Below are 20,555 nucleotides of genomic sequence, written 5' to 3' on the forward strand. Positions count from 1 at the left end.
GGTTGATTCCAGAACCGGATGAGGGAAAATACAAGAGTCCAGGACATCTTGTGACCCTAGCAAGTGTGGAAGTGCTCAGAAATGTTAAAGACACAGGAATCAATCTGGAGGAGTTCCCCAAAGCCAAATCTGAGTCAATCTGAACAAGAAAAGAAATCATGGTAATAATGGCTTAACAACCTATAGAATGAAACAAAAATCCATGAGTTCACACGGGTATAAACGGCTGAAGAATAAAAAGCTGCAGAAGGGACAGCCCTTCCTTACAGAAGAATCACAACTCTAAGTGCAGCACGAACGACGGGCGCCACCACTAAGCAAGCTCCAGGGCAGGAACCGCCGTGGGCACGAACCATCGGTGAGAGTCTTAGAGGTATGATGAAAAACAAGACCCTTATGTAGTCTCAAAGTATTTCCCCCAAAACACTATCACAGATGGGGAAGAGTAACTTGATTGTGGAGAATCCAGGAGACCCCCGCCTTAACCAAGGGATCAGCACCAACTTCACCAGAACAAGCTGACATGATGCACCCAGCTTGCCTGTGCTGTTCTTACCAAAAATGCATAACCCCGATCTATTCATGACAGAAATATCAGACAAGCCCAAATGGAAGGTCAGTAACAAAACAATCATCTTGCAAAGGGGTCACGGGCACAAAGGACAGTTGCCGAGCGACCGTCCTCGGTCAGACGAGGCGCGGGAGGCGTGACGGTCAAGGGCAACGTGGGCCTGGGCCAGAAGGGGGCGCTAGTGGGAGACCTGGCAACAGTCAGACGCAGGCCGCGCGTATCGGGACTGCACCGGTGCCTATTCCTGCTTCTGAGGAGCGTCCCACAGGCATGCAGGACATGAACTCCGGGGAAGCAGGACAAACAGGAGCTCTGCAATTAATACTGTTTCACATCTGTCCTCTGCATCTAAAATCATTCCAAAATAAAACCTTTTAAAAGGAGACTTATCAATCAATGTTTGAACAAACTGTTTAAAACAATTTTTAAATTAGGGAAATCTGAACATTAATTGGCTATTTGGTAATATTAAGAATTAACCTTTTTGAAATGAACATATTTTGGGTTTTGTTTAAAAAAAAAAACATACTGAAAATCTGATGAAATAATATGCCTGGGAATTGCTTAAAATACTTGAGTATTGAAAGAGAGGGATGGGAGGAAGGCATAGATAAAGGACGGTTGGCTAAGAGTTTATCAGTGCTGAGGTGGGTGACAAGCGCCAGAGGGCCAGTGCACTATTCTCTCTCCTTTTCTGTGTATTTGAGTTTTTCTTTAATAAGTACCTTTTTTAAAGCAATGATTAAAAATCCAAAAGACATACCAAAATGATTATAGATGATTTTTTAAATTATTTTTTCTCAATTTTTAAAATATTTTATACTAAGTATAGACTACACTCATAATGGGGGATAAACATTTTTAAAGTAACATTTTTAAAAACAGAAACCACTTTAAAAATTAAATGTTGATTTTTTTTTCTTAGGCAAACAGATGATAAGGTTGTCCTGAACCTTTAATACAAAACAAGCAGGCCAAGAACCTATCATGAATTATCAATGTAAAGAGAAATTCAATTCTAGAGAAAGAAGATTTCTAATGCACAAATAATACTAAAGCAACAGTAACAGAATTCTAAAGTTAAAGAATAAAAACATTCTCCCACCTTAGAGTTGTGCCAACAAATTAAACCATTTTCCCACTGCAGACATTTCTGGAGTCACAATTTTTAGACAATTTTAATTTTGGTTTGGCTTTTTTTCCCCATTGTACTTTATTCCACTACACCACAACCTACAAAGAGTACACGATGAAACATGAAGAAAAAAAAAAATTCTTAAAAATTTAAACGTTTAAGAGTATAATGTCCTATGAATATTTTTTAAAAAAATACAAAAAAGAGTGAGGTCCACAGCATGTGGCACCTGAGCTTACAACCTCTCAGCCTCTGAATCCAGGGGAAAAGCAAGATGAGGTCACTGGGGGTGGAAGGGAGGCTCAAGAGGGAGAGGATATATATACTTATAGCTGATCCACGCTGTACAGCAGAAACCAACACAGCATCGTAAAGCAGGCATCCTCCAACTAAAAATCTAAAAAACAAGAATCGCCCACAGAGCGCATACCCAAGCACACATGCGCACGCACACACATGCATGCACACACACACGCGCGTGCACACACACACACTCACATGTGTGCACGCACGCGCGCGCACACACACACACACACACACACACACGCTCATAGGCATCAGAAAGGCCACCAGGACAGAGTCCATCCGTCTTACTGCTGCTACCAGGCCACAGGCAGTTGATGATGTTTCGTGATCACCTGCCTTCCTGAGTGCTCAGCGAGCCGTCCCAATCAGGGTGAGAACATGCACCAGGGTGGCGGGGGGCCCTGGCTGGTGGGCAGGAGCATGAAGGGGCCCCGGAACTGCCCACATCTGGGCCCAGCCACACCTGGTTCCACTGGTAAGAAAAGCTACTGTGCGTCGAGTCCCAGGATCCCACGTGACCTGCACAGCCCACGGCGGCCCCCACGCCCTGTCCCACCTGCATCCCCGTTACCTCTCTGGCCTCCCCTCCTCCTGCTCCCCCCTTACTCTTCTGTCCAGGCAACCCCGGCTTTCTTGCCATCTCTCTTACATACCACCTAAATTCCCAGCCCAAGACTCATCTGCTTGCACCTCTGTCTGGAAAATCCCCCGAGGCTGCTTCCCCACTTCCATCGAGTCTGAGCTCAAATGTCACTTCTAATCCAGTGTTCCCAGCCCATCCTGCCCAAAAGAACCCCCAGGAGTCCCACCACAGCCTCACTCCCCAAATCCCTTCCTTTCTCTAGTCTTCCTCATAGCATCTGCTGCTGCTGCTGCTAAGTCACTTCAGTCGTGTCTGACTCTGTGCGACCCCATAGACGGCAGCCCACCAGGCTCCGCCATCCCTGGGATTCTCCAGGCAAGAACACTGGAGTGGGTTGCCATTTCCTTCTCCAATGCATGAAAGTGAAAAGTGAAAGTGAAGGCACTCAGTCGTGTCGGACCCTCAGCGACCCCATGGACTGCAGCCACCAGGCTCCTCCGTCCATGGGGTTTTCTAGGCAGTACTGCAGTGGGGTGCCACTGCCTTCTCCATAGCATCTGCTAACACGGCGTTTAATTATGTGTATGTTTTGGTTACAGTCTCCACAGCAGAATGTAAGCTCCATGAGGGCAGGAGCTTCTGCACATTCTGTTTCCTGTTGTTTGTCTCCAGCCCCTAGAACGGCAGCGGGCACAGTCGGCACTCGTGGCCGATTTCAGATAGCCGTGAGTTCTCTGACCTCTGTCTTGCCGCTCGCACAGTTCACTGAACCCAGGGCAGATAAGGCAGGACTGGGAAAGCTGGAGGAGGACTCGAGGAGCCACAGGGACTGCAGGCATGTTTATTCTCTCCAGGCGGCAGCAGCCAGGAGTCTTCAAAGACTACGGACATACTAAAACAGGACAAAGGCGGCCCGTGGCCAAGTGCGCACAGGCGCAGTGCTACCAAGGCCGGCAACGCCGCTGTTCACACAGCACAAGGGGCCGGGAGGGAGTGGGGCAGGGGAGGCTGGCTGGTGCCGTGCCGTCAGCTGATTTCTCCACACCTTCCCCCTGAAAGACGCGCAGTCTCTGTCGCCTCCTATTAAGTCTGGGCCGTGGGGTGACTACCACAACCAAAGGAGTATGGCAGAAGTGACACTAAGCCAGTTTCTGGGTCCAGGCTTTAAGAAACTGGCAGCTTCCAACTCATGCCTCTCGGAATTATGAATCACCATCGAAAACGCGTGACTGCCTTAACGCTGCCGTGGCCACACACAAGGGCTCCAGGTGGCAATTCCAGCCGCGTCAGCTTTCCGGCCGCCCTCCAAGGCGGCAGCGGAGGTGTGACGGAAGCGCTAGGGACCCTCCAGGCCGGCCCATCCGCCAGCTGGTGCCACGGGGGGCCTGGGCCGTGGGCAGCAGAGAGCGGGAATCACCCAGCTACGCCCCGCCCAAACCCTTAACCCACAAAACCATGGAATACAATCAAATGATAATCTCTTAAGACACCAAGTTTAGGGATAATTTGTTACGGAGCAACAGATAACCAAAACAGCACTCAATGAGTATCTGTTGGATGACTAAATAAATGAATGAAGCAGATGGGATTCTTCCCATTTTATTTAATGAGCAGACCGGTCCAGATAATTAAAGCAATTCACTCAAGGCCACAGTCACCGAGGGACAGCAGCTATCTGACTCCAAGCCTCTCAGCTCACTTCCACACAAGGACAAGGGTTTGGATTTCTTCGGTATCAGCACTAAAGCAATGATTCCAACACACTCAAATGGTCATCTGACATTTGCTTTTAAAGAAACCCCACCCTGAAAATTACTGAGAAAGGGACCATAAAACCTGCTGTTAAGCCACTGAGGTAGGTGCATCTTTAAATTCACAACAAACTTGCCTGCCATCCTAGAAAGAGCCTGTCTGGTTTTCCATTCTAAAATATGTATGTGTTACGGCCAGGTAGAAAGGACACGCTGCTCACGCACATAGCAGTCACAGGCCCACTTACACCGTTTCCCAGATTCGGCTCCCTGCTCATAAAACACTTCTCAGACCCGTATTTGGATGTCTGGTCACACTTCTGTGTGTGTGTTCGGCCATCATTTACTGCATTCTCTAATTCTTTTTTAAATTCAGCTCCCTAGGTTAACAACTTCTTACCTGTTTTAAGTGATAAAAGCTACCAATTAACGCTGTTGCCTTTCCCCTCAACGGAGCTGACCACACGAAAATGGCCCACCTGTTCCAGGCTCCCACAAAGGACGCAGAGTTCTGTCACGCCCCCAGATCGGGGGTTCCGAGTCACAGAAATGGGTGCATCGGAATGTTTTGGGGGTACAGCAGCCTCAGCATGTATCAGGAGCTCAAGGAGAGTTAGAACATCAATGAGCACAAACTATTTCTCTCATAAGCGTTGGTAACAGAACTACTATTTACCAAGGCCAAGGCATTTATTAAAACATCTCTAACCCATAAGACTGCCTACAGGGTAGTATTATTAGTCCTGTGTTTACAAAGACGAAACTAGGGCTTGTGGAGGTTGAGAGATTTTCGCAGAGCTTATAACAAGGAAGTTCAGGGGCTGAAATTCAAACCCAAGTCGGTTTGACTCCAAACTCTGTGCTCTTCTAACTCAACCGCGCTACTGCTGAAGCCAAAGAAAGTGGAAAACTGCCCTGTGACACGGGCCCGCCCTGGGCAGCAATCCACCCCCTGGGGCTGGCATTATAGCTTCTCAAGGACTCAGGGTGGATGGAATAACCAGCCTCAGACACGGCCGCCCCCTGCCCCCTGGTAATGAACGAGGCAGGACCAAGGATCTTGGATCTCATATGAAGAGCAGTCGGAGAAGGCTCGAAGTCAAACGACCACTGCGGGAAGGGGAAAACGTGTGCCGAGGTGGCCTTGAGGAGGAGCGGCTGCCATGGCAACAGAGAGACAGCCCACGGGCTCCCGGGCTCGGCCCCAGCGGAGTTATAATCAATGTTTAGGGGAGGCATGGAGACGGCATGTCTCGCCTGAGCAAAACAATCAGAACTGAAAATTGATAAACTTGGGTGGCTTCCCCAAACCTCCTTCAATATTCCTGGGCTGTGAAGACAGGCAGACCTAGCCTTGAATCCTGGCTCTACTGCTAACTAGCTGTGAGGCCAGAGATACAGAACATGAATCTTTGTGAGTGTTGTCTTTCCAGTAAATGGAGATATTCATATAGATTCCTAGCATCCTTAATGGAGAGGTGGGTGCCCAGCACAGAAGCGGATGCCCAGGAAGTGATACTGTGTCACCTCCCCGCACCAGCCCCTCCAGGCTGACCTCTCCTCCCAGGCTTCCTCGTGTGGGCCCAGCTGAATCCCATCCAAGGTGCAGCTCTGCCCGCTCGCCCCCGCACACACCTCCCCACCCCACAGGAAACCTGGGCCTGAAGCCCAGCACATCCTCCACACGGAGCCCTTGAGAGATGAGGACTGCAGACTCGGTACCAATACCATTGCCTGGGTCTTCTTACTTAAGTAGTGGCAGAAGTGGAAAAAGAAGAAGTGAGGACATCGGGCCACCCAGCCAGGACCAGGGCCAGCTAAGCCAGCAACAGGAAAGCCACAGGATCTGAAACCTGGGTTTTTAACTTAGGGTATAGTAACACACCCGTGAGCAAAGCACAGCCCCATGAAGAACCTGGTCTCTGATTAACCGGAAGAATCCCTCCTCCTTCCTGGAGGAGGCCTTAAAAAGGGGCAGGATGAAGCTGAAGCACTCAGGGCAGAAAGAGAAGAACGACCCCCCGACTCCTCCCGCAGCTCAGCCCCTCGTCCCCCAGCCCAGCATACTGCTTCAGCTGTGGCCCCCGTCTGCTCAACTGCAGCCGCTAAGTGCCCTCCAGACTCTGGTTCACCCACTAGAACACACGCCCTCCTCTGATCCTTGCATCTCTGCCCTGAACCTTCAGCAGCTCCGAGTGAACTGCGGGACGAAGCTGCCCTAACAAGCAGTCGCTCCCGGCTAACTTCGGGGGGCGGGGGGCAGCGGGGGCTCCCTCCTTGCTTTATCTCACCCAACTGCTCCATCAGCCTCCCAGGCCCCCGCCTGTCTCCATCCATCCCCCCCAGGAAAGAAAATAATAAAAACCTCTCCAGTTCTGCCTGGAGACAGCACGCTTATCTGACAAGGGCCAATCCCAGGGCCAAGCCTTCCACAAAGCCCTTCTTGATTCCTCTGACCCTCTGCAATCGTCCTCCCAAAATACTACCCCCCACTTTTTCCTACGAACCTCCACAGCACTTTGGAGAGTACTGGGCACCTCACATCCATCGCACCTCCTCCAATCCTCGCAGCAACCGGGCTGCGAAGCAGAGGCTCTGACAATACCCACTCCACCAACCAGGAAACTGCAGTTCAGAGAGCTCCAGCAATTTAACCAAAGGAGAAAAGTGGTGGAATCCAGATTCAAAACCAGGTTTAACTGTGTCCTTTTCACTAAACAAGTGGTTTTTCAAACTGAGCTCGCAAACAAAGCCCTCGGATGAGCAGTGCCGAAGCCTGGCCGGCTGTCTGCATCATGTAACCGCGTGTTCCCAGGCCTTCCTCCAGAAATTGAGTCAGTTGGCTGGAGGAAAGCACGCAAGTTCATAATGGGTTTTAATGCAGGAATCTGCAGATACATCTGTTTACCTGCTTCTAAACAAAAAGACGCGGGGAAAAAATCTGAAGACCCCCTACCCTACACCAGACCACCACCCTTCACGATGAGTGGCCCCAGCAAGCCTTCATGACGCCATCAACAGAGCAGCCTCAATTTCCACCCACATGGGCCACACTCTTTGACTTGAAGATTCCTAGCACCGAGCTGAGCGCTGTCTTTGCATATCAGAGGCTCTCTTACAGCAGATGTGTTTTTTTTTTTAAGTGGATTATATGAAAAATAAAATATCCCTATAATCTTAGAATCACATTAGAAATGAAAAGCCAGGCCCTCACACTTCCTTCGCCAGGCAGCTAGTTTGTTTTATCACCAGCCAGGTGGAGAATGAGAAGGTTCTCATCCATCAAATTTCCATCTTATCAGGAGGCTTCACTATGAGAAAGCTTGTCAGTGGTTACCTTTAAACATACAGAGGAAAACTTCGCTAAAATCTTAATGAGGTATAGAAACTCAGTGATGTAAGAACTTTCAGAAAGAGCAGGAGATACTGGTGCTCCAGTCACACTGCAGAGCCTCGTGGCTCCTGGGGACTGAGGCAGGAGGCGGACGTGGTGGGGAGAGAGGGGCCGCCCGGCTTCTTACTGTGACTCTCCCTGAGCAGCTCTGCCTCTGTGTTTTCTCTCCAGAAGAGTTATTTGGACAAAGAATGAGTGAAGTGAAGTTGCTCAGTCGTGTCCGACTCTTTGCGACCCCATGGACTGTAACCCAACAGGCTCCTCTGTCCATGGGATTCTCCAGGCAAGAATACTGGAATGGGTTGCCATTTCCTTCTCCAGGGGATCTTCCCCACCCAGGGATCGAACCCAGGTCTACCGCATTGCAGGCAGACGCTTTGCTGTCTGAGCCTCCAGGGAAGACGAACAAAGAATTCATGTGCTCAAAAAATAAACGGAGACCACTGAAATGAGACAGTCCACGCCACAGAGACCAGTAACCACGTGAGCAGTGTGATTCTGAGCAGGGAGCTCCATGTGGGTGTCACCAGGAAGCCAGGGGCGGACAAACGGACAAAGGTGGGGAAGTTCAAACTGAGCAGGGGTCGGGGCGCACCCCTCGAGGTGCCGGGCACCAGGCGAGGCACCCCAGCAATGCAATGGGGCACGCCCGCCCTCCCCGCAGCCTGTGCCCGTGCCGGGCTCATTCACGACACCCCAGCCTCGACCCAGGCCTTCCCTCTACCAGAAACCCATCCCCACCCCCGGCCTCAAACAGGGGCTTATCCTTCGGGTCTCAGCTCACACCCACGTCCTCTGTGAAGCCCCCACTTCCCCTCCCCTCTTAGCACGATTTTGTTCTCCGTGCTCCCGAAGCACTCGGGCCAGCCCTCCATGAGCATTCATCATGCTCGACTGAAGCTCTTGTTTCCACTGTATTTCTCTACTAGATTCCTTCAGAGACTGCATCTGACTTGATTCAGTCCTGTCTCCTCAGTGCCCAGGACAGGGCCTGGCACAAAAAATTATACAGGAAAAGCCAGAGATAAAAGAAAGTCTCTCTGTTTACGCCCCAGAAAGACAATAGCAATTTCCGATGAGAAGTGATGGAAACGGCCTTCAAAGCCAGCAGCTCCACGTGAGCCACTCACACCCCAGAGTCTGTCACTGAAAAGGGTTCTGATGCCCCTCCTAGAGGGATCAGCAGGTTGGAAAGGAACGCACAAGCACTTTCTCCAGGGGAGAGGTGACTGTTGATCAAAGAAGGAATGTATGGTTTTGTTGCCTTGACTGGTGAAAGGGCAGACCACACTTACTAGCCAGCAGGGTCTGGCAGAGAGTCTCGGGGCCACGCTTTGTCACCCCAAGCCCTGCGCCAGCACCTGCCACACAATTAAAAGGCAACGAAAGACGAAGGAAGAGAAGGAACCTGAGGTGCTGATCAGCGCCCTATGTGTGCTGGGAACCACAGGAGGTGTTTTCTCCTGCCTTAAACTTTATTATCCATTATTTAATTCCAAATTAGACGTCATCAACCCCATTTTAGGGGAGTAAATGTAAGTTGAGAAGAACTAAGTAACTGGCTTAGAAGCTTAGAGTTAAGCACCTACTGATGCTGAGATTCCAACCTGAGTTTGCCACCATTTCCCCGAGTCCCAAAGATACACACTAAATTGCTGCATTTCTAGCACCCAAGACCATCAACAACAAAACAGCTACTACTTACTCATCACTGGTGATGTGCCAGGTGTTACGCTAAGTGCTCTATCTTTTCTCATGGGACCCTCACAACTAATGCCTGGTTTTCTAACAAGAGGTGGACATCACGGAGAAGGCAATGGCACCCCACTCCAGTACTCTTGCCTGGAAAATCCCATGGACAGAGGAGCCTGATAGGCTGCAGTCCATGGGGTCGCTAAGAGTCAGACATGACTGAGTGACTTCCCTTTCACTTTTCACTTTCATGCATTGGAGAAGGAAATGGCAACCCACTCCAGTGTTCTTGCCTGGAGAATCCCAGGGACGGGGGAGCCTGGTGGGCTGCTGTCTATGGGGTCGCACAGAGTCGGACACGACTGAAGCGACTTAGCAGCAGCAGCGGCAAAGTAGCTGGCTCCCAGACCCACCGCTGGCAAGCGACAGAGCCAGGGTTCAAATCCGGCCTGACTCCCACGTCTCTGCATTCTGCCTCTCTTAGGAGGAGCTGGGATTTGCAAAGACTAAATTTCTCTCACAGGTCATTTAAACTGCACATCTGACAAGGACACTGATTCAAACTCTTCACACCTGACCTTAAAAACAAAGGCTAGGGGTTGGGGGAAGAGGAGCTTTGACCCTTGGTAAAAATCACTCCAGGAAATAGTGGAGGAGAGACAAGGCTGGCATGCTGCAGTTGCAGAGTTGGGCAGGACTTAGCGACTGAACAACAACAAATCACACTACCTCAGGTCTGTGGTCTTAGCCCTAACCAAGCAGTCTACAGACACCGTCTCCAAGCGCCAGCTTTGAATGACAGCTCACCAAGAGATGTCCTGAATGCTGCTGCAACCCCACCCGGGGTCACCCAGCCTCAAACACGCGAGGAGCCAAGAGAGGCTGAGGCTGAACCGCCCCAGAATCAAACCCACCCCTGTCAAAGCACACGGGATCAGCCAGTTGGGTGACGGATACAACTTTAACAAGACTTGGGGGCTGTAGCCGGTAAAACCCATCTCCGCAGAGCTGAGGGCCCAGGTTCTGAAGCACACACTTGTCAGAGTAGCAGGAGACAGGTCTCATAACAGGCGAGAGCATTAGCAGACAGTCTGGGGAACAGGCTAAATCAACGTCTAAGGACCGGGGCCCTCAGAGGGGAAGGAAGAGCCTGTGACTTGCTCCTCTCCTCCCCCTGCTCACCCGGAGCAGCACAGAGCGCCTGAACCAGAGGCAGCAAACGCAAAACCGAGACGTGCCTGTGCTGTCCTCCACCACACACACGCACACACACGCACGCACACACACGCACACGCGGCAGCACACCAGAGGCAGCAAACGCAAAACCGAGACGTGCCTGTGCTGTCCTCCACCACACACACGCACACACGCACACACACACACACGCACAGGCACTCCACCACACACACGCACACACGCACACGCGGCAGCACCTCGAGTCTCTGGAGCCAAACAAGGTTGTCAAAGCCAGAGATGTGAGAGCAAGGTTGTAAGAAACCAAGCAGCTCCTGTTAGAGCACAAAGTCCCAGTGAAGCCACTCAGTCGTGTCTGACTCTCGTGACCCCACGGACTGCAGCCCACCACGCTCCTCTGTCCATGGGGGGATCCTCCAGGCAAGAACACTGGAGTGGGTAGCCAGGCCCTTCTCCAGAGGATCTTCCCGACCCAGGATCAGACCCTGGTCTCCCACACAGCAGTCAGATTCTTTACCATCTGAGCCACCAGGGAAGCCCCAGACCACAGAAGCTAGGACATTTTAAACATCACAGTCAGAACATCGACTGAGGAATACTGGGGGCGGGGGTCTGACTGTTTTTTGCAAAGGCCTCCTGAATTTCTTTAAAGAGTTCTGGGTCCCTCTGCTGGTGAGGAGGCATAATACAATAAAGGGGATCTATCTGTGAGACCCTCACTTTTTGACCTTGTTCTTTTTTTTTCGTGAATAGCACTCCCGAGGTAGAGGCTGAAGCTTGGATTCACGCGAGCCTACCCACAGTGCCTGCACGCTGCAAATGCTCAGCAACGGTCCCCTCAACAAACAAACGAGCAAGCTGCAGATGACGACACAGGCCGGGGAGCCTGGCGTGGGTCACTGCAATCACAGGCAATTAAAACAAAGCTACAGACAGTGAACTGACTCTCCCGGCCAAACGTCTCGGTGTTCACGCACCATCAGACACCATGAATTCAGACGCCTCAGATCCAAGCCGCATCTTCGACAGGCACTGTCTCCTTCCAAAATGCTTAGCAGGGGGAACAATGAGGCGGCAGTACATGGTTTTGGCACGAGCACAGGATGGTTCGATCACATCCAAGAGAGGCTGGCTCGACCCGTGCTGCTCGACAGGGGCCACTGCAAGGCTTCAAGTGAGGGATCGTCTCAAGACAGAGCTGCAGGATTATTTCCCGCTGACTTTGTGATTCTTGTCCAAGAAACGAGAACACTGGGAAACAGCGAGACAGTCCCGGGGACTGAAAGCCTAAATACTTACAGGCTTACCCGACTTGGATGACATTGATCTGGCCCTGGGCAAAATTGCTTTTATTGAATGGGGTATTGTTGAGGGCTCTGTATACTGCTCAGAGAACTGTTCATAGAAACCCACCAGAGGCAATACTTCCCTTAGGCCTCAGTGCCAGCAAAGGCTGTCCCTTTATCTTAATGTCTTCATCTTTACAGACACTGGAGACCTTGTAACTACATTTCCCTTTTTACTGTCGCTGCCAGGAACGACCAGCCGGGTGTTAAGTCCCGTCTCTAGCACTGCGACCACGATCACAGCAGGCATCTCTCCTGCCTCACCTGCTTCCATTTCACTCGTCATCCTCATTTTTCTGTGACCCTAACGCATTTAATTTTGACTGTCCATAAATCTCTGAAAATGTTTCTGAAACACAGAAACAATGACAAGTTTGAAAGCTTCAAATAACCCAGACACAAGTTGGGTGGTCTTGAAAACAGATTACTGTGGTCCACTGAAAAGCTGAAATTATCAGTCTTCCTTTTTGCCAAAAGCACAGTATTCTTAACATAAATATTGACGGTCTGGCATAGCCTCAGCATAGTATCTTAGCAAAGTCCTGAAACTAAAGAGTCCACAGTCCTGGATCCATATCACATTATTTATCCTCTTCCAGGTGACCATGATCAAGCCATTTAAATTCTTTTTTTAAAAAGCCATTTAAATTCTGAGGCTCCGGTTAATCTGTAAAATGGGAATAACCTGTTCTATGCCCAATCGCAGGGCTATGAGCACCAAGGGAAAGACAGGCGGTCCTTTTATTAACTGCAAAGCACACCAAAGAAAGCCACACCTAAGAGATCGTATTTGCTTTATTTCTACCACTCCGACACCAATTTTCACTACCAAAAAGGATGCTGAAGACGGAGCTGAACGTGAACCGAGAAAAAGACCAATGTTTGGAGCACGTTTTCGTGCTTTTTCAGCGTGCGACTGCGCGGCTGAGCACGCAGCTGCTTTACTGCTGCGCTAGCTTCTGCCGCACGACAAAGTGAATCAGCTGTGAAAGCCAAGTGGCGGTCGCTCAGTCGTGTCTGACTCTATGCGACCCCGTGAACTGTGGTCCATGGGATTCTCCAGCCCAGAATACTGGAGTGGGTAGTGGTCCCTTCTCCCAGGGAGCTTCCCAGCCCAGGGATCGAACCAGGTCTCCCGCACTGCAGGGGGGCTCTTTACCAGCTGAGCCCCAGGGAGGCCCCTCTGTACACATATATCCCGTCCCTCTGGAGCCCCGCTCCCACCCCTGCCCAACCCCTCTGGGTTATCACAGAGCACTGAGCTGAGCTCCCTGTGCTATATAACAGCAGGTCCCCCTGGCTGTCTACTTTGGAACGTATCTTCTTACCAGTGTTTTTCAGCTCCACCTGTGGGAGGCAGGCGAGTTCAAGTACCTGCTGAATATTCAAGAGTCCTGGTGGGGAAAGCTTTGAATATGCACTCGGACATCCCAGAAGCCACACCCGTTGCAGAGGAACAGGCTCCTTCTGCCCTGGCTTCTCGGAGCCAGTCTCTCAGGCCACACGCCTGTTCTCATCTTCCTGTCTCAGGGCTCTCTGCAGACAATCCATTCTCCAGACGCCCACCAGACAAGGCTCTCTAAACTGCACACCTGATCCTAACAACCCTCTCCTTAAGTCCCCCTCAATGGGGGCCACACTCCGTAGAGGTCACGTCCACTCCCCCAAACCGTGACATGGCCCTCTACAATTCAACCTCTCTCCAGGTTAAAGCACCATTCACTACCGCTCCAAACTCTTCCTCCACCAAACACCACTCTCTCACACCGGTGTACCGTTGTCTCCTGTACAAAGCCCTCCTCTCCCTTGCCTACGTCATAACCTTCAACTCAAACTTCAGAGCTAGTTCAAAGGTCCCTTTCCCTGGGAACCTTCTCTGACCCTGCTCCGTGCTCCCATGCTTCTCTGCTCCTGTCTCCTTTCGGGAGCTGTCCCCAGGCCAAGCAGAGAGCCTGCACAAAGCGTTCAGTGTGGCTGGACGCACGAATGGACTCCTCCTTTGCCAAGCCAGACACAGAGGCCACGAAAAGGCCTGGGCTTGTTTGCGTCACTCCAAAAGCAACGGCAATAGCAGCTGCTGAGTGGGAGGCTCTAGTTAATGAAGAGCTTAGTTAACAGAACCAGCTGAGAAGACACACGAGGCTGGTGGCCATGCTCTACCTCTGCGCGCATCTTTGCACCAGAAGGTAAAGTCAGCCCAGCACATTTTCCCAGACCCTGAACAAGCCAGTGCCCCCAGGATCGGGTACAGAACACACTGATGAGACGGACACAGCAAATTCCTGGGATGAAGCCAGAAGTTAAGTGGAGATTCGGCTGTGACGCAATACATGCAGCACAAAAAAAAAAAACACAGCCAGATTGTCCTGTAAGAGACAAGCACGACTTAATGTAGCAAAGCAGCCGTGATGAGACGCAAGGATGCTCCGTCACAGCCATGCGCAACGGAGGTGAACACAGAAGCACTGGAGCCCAGGGCCCGGAAGGACAGCCGCGCTCTCTGGGGAAGCGCTGATCCCTTCCCAGCTCGGGGTTCTGGGGGAGCCGCCAGTGAGCACGGGCTCACACCTGCACTCGCTTCTGACGAAGAACAAGCCTGTGACCCGGGCTGAGCCTCTCAGCAGCTCAGCCCTCGGGCCTCCTGACCAGGGCTGAGTGCACGAGTCCTCCTTCCTCTCTTGCAATAAACTGAGCAGTGGCCGTCCCAGCAGGCCTGGCAGTGGTGGGTCCACCACCCGCAGCTGGAGTCGAGTGGACGCCAGAAACAGAAGGCAGCTCTCAAGACACAGGCTCGGTCCTGGCAGAGTTCCTGCCAGCCCTGTCCTTCTAGGTGTTCAGTTATCCAAAGTAACATACTCCTTTTTCTGCCTAAGTTCCCTAAGGAACGGAGTTTCTAGCCCTGCAAAAAAAGAAAACCTCCCACCCAGAGTAGACCTTGATCCAATTCCTCCCTCTCCCCGTCATATGCCCCTTCCACTTCCTGCCAAGCATTCCCTGCCTCGTTATGAAGATGTATGCATACTACTTAGAAATCTTATCAACTGCAGTCCAAAATTCCTTTAGGAAGCATCAGGGTTTTCATGAATAAGTGAATTATGGAACCAACAATGTCTAACAATACAAGGATAGGTGAATAAATTACAGCGTACCACCGTGATATAAAGTTATACAGCCATTTCAAATGTTTACCAAGAGTAAGTTATAAGGTAAAGAAACAATTACGTATTTTATAGGGGTGTGTGTGTGTGTGCACACGTACACATGCATGCCTATGTAGCCCCCAAATCCAATTTCTACTGAATAAACATTTTTATAATGATAGTGAGGAACAGAGGGGATAAACTAAACTAAGGGGGAAAGAATTATCCGACAGTGAAGGATCTAAGAACTGATTATGGAAACTGACCTCTACAGAAGGACCCTTTCTGGCCAGTTTTTTTTTCACTCATCTACAAAGCCACACGACTCAAATCTCACACTGCTCACTCGAGTGTCATCTCCTCCGAGAGCACGGGTCCCCAACCCCTTCAATCTGATGTCAGATGACCTGAGGCAGACCTGATGTTACAATAATAAAAATAAAGTCCACAATAAATGTAGTGAGCTTGAATCATCCCCAAACTATCCTCCCTACCCCCGGTTCATGGAAGAACTGTCTTCCAGGAAAATTGGTCCCTGGGGCCAAAAAGTTTGGGGACCGCTGTCCTAGGAAGTTTTCCTGACTGCTCTCTCCCACAAGGATCTTCTGTGCTGAACACATAAGCTGCATGAATTAGCGCTGGGTCTCCACTGCTTTGCATTTTGCCATGTATAACATTTTCATCTCCCTTAAGAAAAAATTAAAACATTCAGAGATCGTGCCACATATTTCCATCAGCATCTAGCCCAGATACATTTGCTGCTCAGTAACACTGCATAAATACGAGAAAAAGGTTTTTTACTAACATGCAATAAACTGGTAGACTCCAGTACTGCTGGTGAAGCATAGATTAATCCGGCCCTTTGAACAAATAACTTGGCAGCGTGATTAACTAGTGTCAGATATTTGTATCATCTGGCCCAGTGATCTCACTCCTCAGATCCTCGGCATTTCAAGAAAACAATGCCTTACAGCCCAAAGACGGGCACTGCGGTACTACTGAGATAGGCAAACTGCCCGAGAGAGCAGGAAATCATCAAGTAAGTCATGTGGAATCTACTCCATGAAGCGCATGCACCCTTCAGCAGGATGGCTCTGGAGCCTAAACACCAGGGTGAGATGGCCATGAGAGAGAAAGGCACGGGGAGACGCTCACGGCGAAGCAGGCGACCAAACAACACGCAGCCTGATTCAGCCGGGCCCCCATGCAGCAGGGCTGAAGGGTGACACTCCAGGAGGCTTGTGGAACTTCAGGCGAGATTTTTTATTTTCCTAAGTTTCCATTTCCTGGTGGCTCAGACGGTAAAGCATCTGCCTGCAACGTGGGAGACCAGGGTTCAATCCCTGGGTCGGGAAGATCCGCTGGAGAAGGAAATGGCAAACCACTCCAGCACTCTTGCCTGGAAAATCCCATGGACGGAGGAGCCTGATAGGCTGCAGTCCATGGGGTGGCAAAGAGTCGGACACAACTGAGCGACTTCACTTTCAGGTTTCCATTACTGCTCTCTTGCCCTCCTGGGATTTCTGTTAAAATAGACAAGGCTGGTATTTCACTCCCCTTGTTGGTGTCAGCATTAGGACTTCAAACTATGGATCCTGACGTCCCATCCCGGCTAAGGGCAGCCACCAGAGGACCCTGGAACCTGCGGGCTCTCCCTGGAGCCCTCCCATGACTCGACCTTCCCAGGCCCCCGTGCTGGGAACTCACTGAACCTGACCTCAGTGAGCCTCAGACCCCATCCTACCCGACTGCACCAAGGCTTTGTAACCGGATGTGACTCTCGGGATGCTGAATGGGAAATACAACGTGTGCGTGCTCAATCGTGTGCGACTCTGAGACCCCATGGACTGTCCCCTGCTAGGCATCTCTGTCCGTGGAATTTTCCCGGCAAGAATACTGGAGTGGGTTGCCATGTCCTGCTCCAAGGATGCTGAATACTGAAGTTTAGATGTAATAGAAAACACACGTGTTTGCCTCAACAGGCTGTCGGTTACGATGGCCAAAGACAAGGTCCAGCCCAAATTTCCATCTACGGTAAATGGATAAGTAACCATAAACTCACATACTAGAGCAGTACACAGCAGTGAAAATAAACAAAACACGGCTATATAACACCAGGTGAGTACATCTCTCAAAAAAAATAAATACAATAGAAACTGTAAGAGATAATTTTTGTCTACCAAATTCAGAGAGAATTTTTTAAAATACTAACACTCAATGCTAAATAGAGCAGTCTTTTAAAAAGATCACTCTCCTCTAGGGAGCATGGTATAATCTTTCTGGAGAACAATTTGAATGTATCTATAAAACAGCATTAAGAACATGCATAGTCTTTGACCGAGTAATTATACCTCTATCAGTACATAATCAGTTGATAAGTATTTATGTACAATGATGTTTCTTACAGGACTTGTTACAAAATGAAAACTATACATCCTACAGTAAGGACTAGTTAAATAAGTTGTAGTGCATTCAAGCGATGAACTACTGTGTTCACATATTTTAAAAAAAAAAAGTTTCTGAAGAAAACTCTTAACGGCCACACACCAAAATAAAAGAATAAAAAGCAAAACAGAATACAAAAATGCATTTTCAGGGACTTTCCTGGTGATCCCGCGGTTAGGACTCTGTGCTTCCAATGTAGGGGGCACGCGCTCAATCCCTGGCCAGAGAACTAACTTTTTTTGCTGCATGGCCAAAAAACTTTAACAATGCATTTTCAGCTCGATACTAATAATGTGCACGTGCGTGTCCGTGTCTGTGAGAGACAGAGAAAAGGACTAGAACGTCAAACAGTTAAGACCGGTCATTTCTAGGTGATGAGAAGACAAGTGAAATATTTTCTATTTGGGGCGTTTTTCTAAGTTTTCAGCAATGAATATCTATCTCCCTAAAACCAAAACCAGCCACATAGCCCCCAGGCTTGTGGGCCTATTCCAGAGGGCAGCGGCAGCACTCACGTGGATGGTGTGGTCTCCCTTGCTCCTCTCTTGGCGGGCTGCCTCCAGCGCCTTCTCCAGCCTCTCCCGTTCCTGCTGCAGGTTGCTCAGCTCCTGGGTGACCTTCTTAATGCTCCTTCGCAGTCTGTGGTTCTCTGTGCTCTTGCTGAGGTTTTCTGAGTGCAGCTCAGCCAAAAGGGCTGCCTTTTCTAACAGAGCAGCCTCGTAATCTTCAGAGCCCTAGAAGAAGAAGAGGGGAGGGGAGCTGGGTTGATTATCACAGCTCAGTGAACAAACCAAGAAACAGGTGCTCCTCGGTCACCCTCGGGGCCGGGGTGGGGGGCGGGGGGCGTGGAAACAAACCTAAACAACATTCAGGACCCAAAGAAAAATTACATGAATGTTTTTAGATAACACAGGGCATCCTTTATGATACGCTGCTGATATTAAGGGGGGAAGACTACAGTTATTGTGTAAAAGAACTTTTTTTTTTAAGACGAAAAAGAAAAGCACAAATGTTGGTAACTCTCTTAAGTGGGATGTGAACACATGATTTTTTTCTTCTCTGTATTTTCAAATATAGGGTTACTGAGCATGTTATTTCTATAATAGCTTTAAAAATTGTTATTTTTAAAAGATAGAAGATAAAGAATTTTATTTAAAAGGCAGAGATGGAGTCAAGCACGAGCAATGTTCATCTCTGTTAGGATGGCTCCAATCCAGAGTCATCCAGAGAAAAGGGAATGGGAGGCTTTAACTTCAGCAGAGTCAGATGGCTATACGCATCAAGAACAGGTTTATCTCATTAATACAGTTCAGCAGAGAAAATACATATGTGACTATCAAGCATACGAAAAAATGTCATAACTCACCAATAATCAAAAAGAGCAAATTAAAAACGACCTTTCACATAACAAGGGAGATTGTTGTAATGAGACTACCCAGTGCTGGCGAGCTCACTGTGAAACAATACGATCAACATTCACCTCTCTAGACTGGCCAAGCATCCAGAAGCCAAGGATACACTGACAGGACTCCCTGAGGACAGGTCCCAGACATCAGGCGTGAACACACTGTGCAAAGAGGTTCACAACCAGCCCCACAATTCCATTCCTAGGATTCAATCTCAGGAGAAGAATTCAAAATATACAGGGGGGAAAGCTTTATATACAGTCATTCATCACAGAATTACACAGAATAAAAAATAAGAAACAACCTAAGCATGCAAAATATAAAAATGAATAAAATATGACAAAGCCACATGATAAAACCTTAAAACCATTATTTACAAAGAGCTGATAATATGTGAGGCAATAGTTAGAACTGGACATGGAACTGGCAGATACACTGGTTCCAAACTGGGAAAGGAATACATCAAGACTGGATATTGTCACCCTGCTTATTTAACTTATATGCGGAGTACATCATGAGAAACGCTGGGTTGGATGAAGCACAAGCTGGAATCAAGATTGGCGGGAGAAATATCAATAACCTCAGATATGCAGATGACACCACCCTTACAGCAGAAAGCAAAGAGGAACTAATGAGTCTCCTGATGAAAGTGAAAAAGGAGAGTGAAAAAGCTGCCTTAAAACTCAACATTCAAAAAACGAAGATCATGGCATCAGTCACATCAATCCATGGCAAACAGATGGAGAAACAGTGGAAACAGTAACAGACTTTATTTTCTTGGGCTCCAAAATCACTGCAAATGGTGACTGTAGCCATGAAACTAAATGACACTTACTCCTTGAAAGAAAAGCTATGACCAACCTAGACAGCATATTAAAAAGCAGAGACATTACTTTGCCGACAATGGTCTGTCTAGTCAAAGCTATTGTTTTTCCAGTAGTCATGTATGGATGTGAGAGTTGGACTATAAAGAAAGCTGAGTGCTGAAGAACTGATGTTTTTGAACTGTGGTGTTGGAGAAGACTCTTGAGGGTCCCTTGGACAGCAAAGAGATCCAACCAGTCTGTCCTAAAGGCAATCAGTCCTGAATATTCACTGGAAGGACTGATGCTGAAGATGAAACACCAATCCTTTGGCCACCTGATGCCAAGAACTGACCCATTTGAAAAGACCCTGATGCTGGGAAAGATTGAAGGCAGGAGGAAAAGGATTACATGACAGAGGATAACATGGTTGGATGGCATCACCAACTTGACAGACATGAGTTTGAGTAGGCTCTGGGAGCTGGTGATGGACAGGGAGGCCTGGCGTGCTGCAGTCCATGGGGTCGCAAAGAGTCAGACACGACTGAGCAACTGAACTATGTGAATATTTCTAAGTCAGGATGTTATATAAAAAAAGACAACCCCAAAATCAAATGCAAACGAGCTAAAAAATAAAAGCTATGCCAGAAGAAAACCAGGGAGGAGAATCATCAAAGTATTAATAGTGGTTGGGTGATTACGTAATTTCCCTTTTTTCCTTCTTTCTAATCTTCGGGAATAAAATTATATACTACTCGTAATAGAAGAAAATAAACTTCTTTCTAAAAT

At 49.0% G+C, this 20,555-nt stretch overlaps 1 protein-coding gene across 38 annotated transcripts in view; it reads right to left on the minus strand.

Moving 5' to 3' along the window:
* CDK5RAP2 (CDK5 regulatory subunit associated protein 2) overlaps nucleotides 1-20,555 on the minus strand; it is a 183,952-nt gene that overhangs the window by 102,258 nt on the left and 61,139 nt on the right. For all 38 annotated transcript variants that reach the window (XR_015168772.1, XR_015168771.1, XM_086413953.1 and 35 more), the window contains one exon: nucleotides 18,073-18,291. Coding sequence is in view for 36 of the 38 variants with exons in the window: in XM_086413953.1 (XP_086270079.1) it covers nucleotides 18,073-18,291 (219 nt within the window). In the remaining 2 variants the exon portion in view is untranslated. The remainder of the gene's footprint in view (nucleotides 1-18,072; nucleotides 18,292-20,555) is intronic.

The sequence above is a fragment of the Bos grunniens genome, chromosome 8 (genome assembly GCF_055505025.1).
Source record: "Bos grunniens cultivar Pamir isolate PY7600 chromosome 8, Bosgru_T2T1.0, whole genome shotgun sequence".
In the NCBI taxonomy this organism is placed as follows: domain Eukaryota; kingdom Metazoa; phylum Chordata; class Mammalia; order Artiodactyla; family Bovidae; genus Bos; species Bos grunniens.